This window comes from Tachypleus tridentatus, chromosome 12 (assembly GCF_004210375.1).
Source record: "Tachypleus tridentatus isolate NWPU-2018 chromosome 12, ASM421037v1, whole genome shotgun sequence".
Lineage (NCBI taxonomy): Eukaryota > Metazoa > Arthropoda > Merostomata > Xiphosura > Limulidae > Tachypleus > Tachypleus tridentatus.
Window position 1 is genome coordinate 125,247,145 of NC_134836.1, and position 6,941 is coordinate 125,254,085.

General features: G+C 33.8%; 1 protein-coding gene across 1 annotated transcript in view; it reads left to right on the plus strand.

Annotated features, from left to right (window-relative positions):
• LOC143235764 (dual oxidase maturation factor 1-like) overlaps nucleotides 1-931 on the plus strand; it is a 33,033-nt gene extending 32,102 nt beyond the window's left edge. The window contains exon 5 of the mRNA XM_076473968.1: nucleotides 885-931. Coding sequence (XP_076330083.1) covers nucleotides 885-931 — 47 coding nt within the window. The remainder of the gene's footprint in view (nucleotides 1-884) is intronic.
• Nucleotides 932-6,941: the final 6,010 nt, after the last annotated feature.

A 6,941-nucleotide genomic window follows, 5' to 3' on the forward strand; every position in this document is an offset into this window, starting at 1 on the left:
CCAACTGTTGTATGTACTGTCTGTTTCAATGGACTTTAACATGAACGATTTAAAGTTTAAATGTATGCTCAAGACATGTGGTATTAACACATTTAAAATAAAGTACAGAACATTTTGACCTTCTTAGGTTATCTTCAGGTTAACAAAGATGACCAAAAAGGTTGAAAGGTTTTTCTGTACTTTATTATAATTAAAGTGTTAATACCCATGAGAGCTGTTTTGAGAATGCATTTTTACTTCAAGTAGATTTCTCATTGTCACAAATATTTAAAGTTTGCTTTCTGATTATTACAGTTATGTTTAAAATGTTGACCTAGTCTGTAATTTTTTCACAAAGTGCTGCTGTACTGGAAATAACACCAATAGAACTTCAGCTGTTTTGACTTGGAGAAAACAACTTGTAGACCATGTAACCAGTCTTTCTTGTTCTAAACTTACAATACTTTTCACTAGGATTGTATGATATCTTCTTTAAAGATATATTGAATTAAACTAAATATGAAGTGTTGTTTTAAATACCATTTCATTTAAAGTTTACTTTATCAAGTTCGTATAGAGTATGTATGGTTACTGGTTAGATATGACCACAGAAATAGCACATTGGTTTTGCTGTTTTCAGCCTGTTATTATTAAATGTGCATACATGGTTTTCCACCCACCCGATTCAGGATAATTTTCTATGAACTCTAGATCTCACTTTCAACCTCTTTGCAAACATTTGCTAAATATCTTATTTTCAACAAAAACAGATGAAAGAAAATCCTCTCTTGCCTACAAACAAGATTAACAAGAAAGTTTTAAAAAACTACATTTTTCTTTATAAGACTCTCTTTTGAATTTTGTTAAGATTAGTATTGTTCTATGTTGTTTGTGTTTTTATACAGTTAACATGAATATTTCCCTTCAAGTCAAAGATAATGCTTTGAAATAATAATAGTTCATGTTCAACATTATCCATGACAATAACATTTGGAATATTTCTCCTAAATTCTGATATACTTTAACATCTTCTGATTGTATCAGTAAGTTTTGTATGTTTATAAGCCTGCTGTTTTAATTAACAGTAATTTGACTGTGTTACTAATTTATTTAGGTTTTAGAAGGAATGCATTAATTTTGAGTGAATTTGGTCATTTTTACCCATTTAGGTTAGGATTTCTCAAAATCTGCTTTCTATAAATTACGTCTATAACAGTTAGTTTCAGTTTAACTAAAAGTGTATTCAAGTTCTAATCACATCCTTGAAAAAAAACCAACAAGGTTTAAAAAATAATAACTTAAAGTTTCTTTGGCATGTGGGTTAATAAAGCAATACCTTGAGAATATATTCAATATTGTATAAAGGAGACAAGCTTATCTATCTAACTTCTGTAGAACTAAAGTCTCTGATTCTAGCAGTTAAAATAATCAGCCCATACCTATCTGTATTGTTTTACGACTCTGTCAGAAAACCACTAAAAGTGCCAGCAAACATTATCTGACTTCATAAATCAATCATGTTTTTACTAACTTTTGTATTACCCACCTTTCTGAAGGCACTGTTAATTTCTTTCAAATAAAATGGTCTTTTACCATCCTTGATTTTTCACAGCCTTTGTGAAAGAAGTTATAATTGTGTCCGTGATCTTAATGTATCCAGAACTTTATAATCTTAGTGACATCTCACACATGCTGTTGAGTATACACCAACCAAAGTTTTACATCTTATGGCAGCTATCAATGATGTGTGTAACATTGAAAATAAACCTGCTTGATATTTTCACTCCTTAAACAGCAGCAAAGTTATCTACAGTTGACTTTCTATCTCATAACTTTCTAGATGTTTCTTTTCAAGATTTATAAGCTGCAGATAATCTTAAACAATGTTTTTACCCATCAATGTCTTTTAGTGCTTCCTCAAACACTGTTGAGTCTTTCATCTCTTTGCTATCAGATTTCTTCCATATTTATGAAGCTATTTTCCCATTAATTTATTCACCTTTGCTGAAAATGTTACCTACACATTATCTGAAATTTCATATAAGTTCAAGTGTTATATGGAACATCAAATAAGAAAAGAGCTCATCTCGGTTATTGTCTTGTGGCATGTCAAGCTGCCTCCCCATGTTTTGTAATATTTTCAGCTACCTTATCTGATTGTAGATGGTTTAAAGTTTTCATGTATTTCTCCATCCCTTGAACTCTTTGTATACAAGTGTTAGCTGTCTCATGTGACTGTAGATGGTGTAAGATTTCAAGTGTTTCTCCACCTCTGTTTACTATTTCTATACAACTATTAGCTATCTTCTCTGATTGCAGGTGGTATAAAGTTCAGATTTTTCCACCCCAAATAACTACTTCTGTACAACTAAGAGTTCTCACCCACCCAATTTGTCACTTTATAAACTACATTTAGGTTATTAGGGTGAAAAGTAAATCATCAGCCCTTTCTGTATTAATATTTCCAATTCACAGTTAGGGATAACTGTCTTTGGTAAAAGTTGAATAAAATACTTCAGTGTGCTGACGTTAATTAACTGGATTTACAGCTTCCACTGACATGGAGTGCTTTATACAAATCTATATACAAGATATTTTAGGATATACATATGTCCAATTACTGCACTGCTTTTGTTTTGTGTTCATGCAAGTTAGGTTATTGGTGTCATTTTTTGAGAAAGCAGTGAATGAAAATTAAAATACAATTCAACTTGCCTTAACTCAGCTGCTGCAGCTGTGACAAATGTTTCCAGGTACCTCCTCGACGCTTGCAACCGGACAAATGTTTTCCGTTGTTGATGCCATTTATGCCTTTTGTGCTGGGTCCAGGTTCATCATTTGGACTGTCATCACTAAATAGAGACTAGTGTCATCTTGTCTTGCTTTGTCTTCATTGTCACCCATTTAAACTCCACTAGACTGTCTTCTGAGTAAAGAGAATCAATCATATTTACATAGTAGTTTTGCTGCTCTGTTGATGGCACAATCGACATGCAGTTGTCATACATTTCTCTTGGGGATCTTGTTGGTTACTGAAGGGCTAAGTGAAAACATTAATAAATTAACATTTGTCAGTAAACACTTTCCAGCTCACTTTACTCTAAGTCGAAGTACAGAAACGTTGGGTGAAAGTAAAAACATTTGTCACAGTGTTGTGGAGTGGAATGCTGGAAACACTAGAATATATACACCCCAGCTACAGTGAAAAGTTTAAAGAACATGGAATTTTCTTAAGCTGATATGTTCTTCCTGTAGCAACAGTTTCTAAAGTGTACTACGTAACACAGGGTTACAGGGGTTTGTATTTTGCCCATGAAATAACAAGCACCATTAAAAGAAAATAGTTGTTGAATAATTTTTGCAAAAAAAAAGAAATTCTTGTGTAGACTGGCCTAAGAGATTCAATGTTTAGCACATGATCCATATGGACCTGTGATGACATCCAGAATCAGTAATAAAATTTGTTTTATGTGTGAGTGCCTACTTTGTAATGTAGTTAGGAACCAGTAACATGTTGTTATCCACTGGCAGCTAAAGGTACAAATAAAGTCCTTGTGGCTTTGTTTTCTTTCTGTGTGTTAAGTCTGGCCATCACTTGAAGACATTCTTGTCTAACTTTGATTGGTAGGACTGCATCTTCAAAATATCTTAATCAAGGTTGTACTTCTTTGGTGAGAATTGCTTTCAGAAGTGTTATGAGGCTCCAACAAATAGGGCCTGTGCAGATTTTATTTGACAGTGCCCCAAATTTCCAGTTGGTGTCTGGTAAAATTAAAATATAACCACAATTGATATCTTACTGAAATGCCGAAAGTCCCCATGCCCCAAGCCCTGAATCTTTTAAGCACCTACCAGAAACTTTCTTCTTTGCAGCCCTTCATTCCAGCCCACGAACAAATGTCAGTTAATTTAGTTCCATTAAGGGGCCTGGCATGGCCTAGCACGTTAAGGCAGCCGTAATCTGAGGGTCGGTGGTTGAGGTCCCAGTCGCTAAACATGCTCTCCCTCCCAGCCGTGGGGGCGTTATAATGTGACGGTCAATCCCACTTTTCGTTGGTAAAAGAGTAGCCCAAGAGTTGGCGGTGGGTGGTGATGACTAGCTGCCTTCCCTCTAGTCTTACACTGCTAACTTAGGGACGGCTAGCACAGATAGCCCTCGAGTAGCTTTGTGCAAAATTCCAAAACAAACAAACAAACAAGTTCCATTAAGAAAACGACAATTTTGTTTTTATGGCAACTTTCACTTCCCCCACACTATTCAAATGGACTAAATGTGATTGGAATTCCTACACCAACTGTCTTTTGAAAATATATATTTACTATACATGTGACAAAATACGAATTATGATACATTAAATGTCTTGTACTTCTGAATCTAGTCTGTCCAAAGCCATCCAGGAGTAAGCTTTCAGATTTGAAGTTGATGTGTAACTTAATTTAAGACTTAGTGATTTTATTTATTGGTTGGGTGAATTATAGAACTGGGGGAGACACAAATATAGATTTAGACAAGGTAGAAACCATTCAAGATCACAAGAAACCCACTTGAAGTAAAAAATGTATCCCAAGATGGCTATTATGGGTATTAACACATTTACCAAAATAAAGTCCAGAACAACATTTCGACCTCCTAAGGTCATCTTCAGGTTAACAAAGAAGGTTAAATACTTTATCTTGAGGGTTAAACTTGACTACAATTATAAATAACTTTGATTTTCAAATGTGTGAGTTTAAGTTTTATAATACATTAACCTACAATCCTGCATTACTTGTTATTCTCAATTATATAGGTAAAACGTAGATTCATGTTTAATATCCTAATGAACTAGTAATAAATAACATTTAGAAAATTTTAAATTATTATTTAATCCTAAACTTATAAGACAGTTGTACAGAAATTGCCACATATTGGTAACAACTTCTAAGAGAGAAAAATCTACTAGTCCAACTTTTCTTTAAACAAAAACAAACAACAACATTGTCCATTGTAGTTTTGTTACTAACTTCAAACAAGGAGATAAACAATCGTATCCAATTCAATGAATGATTATAAGACAAATAAAGTGCTTGTTTTTGTTTCACTGGATAACGTATTCTTCATGGCAGTTTTCTCTAGATGTGACTCTAATGTTATGGATGACCTCTCACTCTGATGGGTTTAGTTTCAACAGAAACCCCTTCTTGACCTTCCATCCATAATGTTCAAATTTCTTGTGAATAATGCAACTTGCACTTGAAACTAGAACCACAGTAAACATGACCTTTGAGCATTCTCCCAATGTATATTGTCCAATTTATTATTGAAAACAACCATTAAAACATCGACACACAACTTCTGTTCACCCATTGCACGAATTACGGTTGTTGGAAAGGAAAGTTTAATTCCATTTTGTCATTTGCCAGGTATTGCAATGACCAAAAGGACTGCTAAGTTATGGATGAGTGACTCTTGGTTTCAAGATGTTAAAATTATAGTATCATAATATAACAACGTAATTCCTGTCCTCACTTGAGTGTCGATTTCATCTCTTTGCCTATATCGAACTTGAATGTTGGTGCTGAGACGTTTTAATTAACTAAAACGAAACGCATCAAACTCTATTGAACGGGTAGTTACCCTTACCTAATATTTTCTGCTACCAGTTATTTGTCTTCTGAATCTTTAAACTATGAATTTAAAAGCTAAGAATGTTAACAAGGTTTTATATTGGTTAATCAGCCACAAAACTCCTACTGAGTAGCTCCCAGCTGGTACAGCGGTAAGTGTACGGATTTACAACTCTAAAATCAGGAGTTCGATTCCCCTCTGTAGGCTCAGCAGACAGCCCGATGTGGCTTTGTTGTAAGAAAACACCCATTCTATTGAGTAACTAAATTTTGAAGCTCTTCGTTTCATATTTTCTTTCCCGGCGATTACACGATTTTAAATCGTATTACTTGTTGTTTTGTTTAATAATTGGTGTTACTTCTAGAATTATTCATGTTTCTTTACATTTTACTTGAAATTAAGAAATTAAAACGTATATAATATTAAAGTTTACGTAAGTACTACAAGTGTTGTTTAATAAAATTTTCAAAATATCTTGACACGTGCACTTTAACCTACCAGGAGCAAAAAAGGTCAGTTTGGCTTTGTTCTATGACACGTGCACTTTAACCTACCAGGAGCGAAAAGATAAATATGGTTTTGTTCTAAAATGCAAATAAATAAAGTAGCTTCAGTTGTTAGGTTATTTTCTTTTATTTGTGTGTGTGTTCTTGATGTTTGTTTTATGTTTAGATATTCATTTGTTCATATAATGTGTTGGTTTGTAATTGTTTGTTAGAGTAATTTGGTTGTTGTCGAAGTACTTCTACGTGTGTGTTTGTTGTCGTTCCATATCTTGCATGTTTATTTCTGTAGTGTGTTGATTGTTGTGTATATTGTAAGTAGTATTTCGGGCAACCTCTGCAGTATGTTGTTGCTTACATTTAAAACGGTAGAATTTCTCATTTCTTTCGTGGCACGTGGAATTATGATGTTCCCCACCGCCACAGCCCACGATGTGAGACATTTGTAAACTACTGCTACATAACTCTATCGCTTAAAACATGCAAGACAGAAACATTCCGTGGTAAGTCGTTCTTCTAAATACGTTCGATATTTCAAGCTTCATTTTAATTGGGCAGAAGGACAAATACCGAAAGGTGTTTCGGCCAATTATTATGAAAGTAATTTTTCAGGTTCCTGATTTTCATTGGCTAAAAGAACAAATGAAACATTTATTTAAGTTATTGTGTTCGATAATCTGACACCAACTGTAGATCGTTTGATTTAAACCTTGACTTCTAGTTTGACTTTCATGAATTAGACAGCTGCTAAACGTTAGAGAACTTGCTTTTTTCTGTCACATTATCTTATTTTTATGCTGAAACGTAATATGTACTCAACGAACAATAATTTACTGGAAATTGGTAATTCG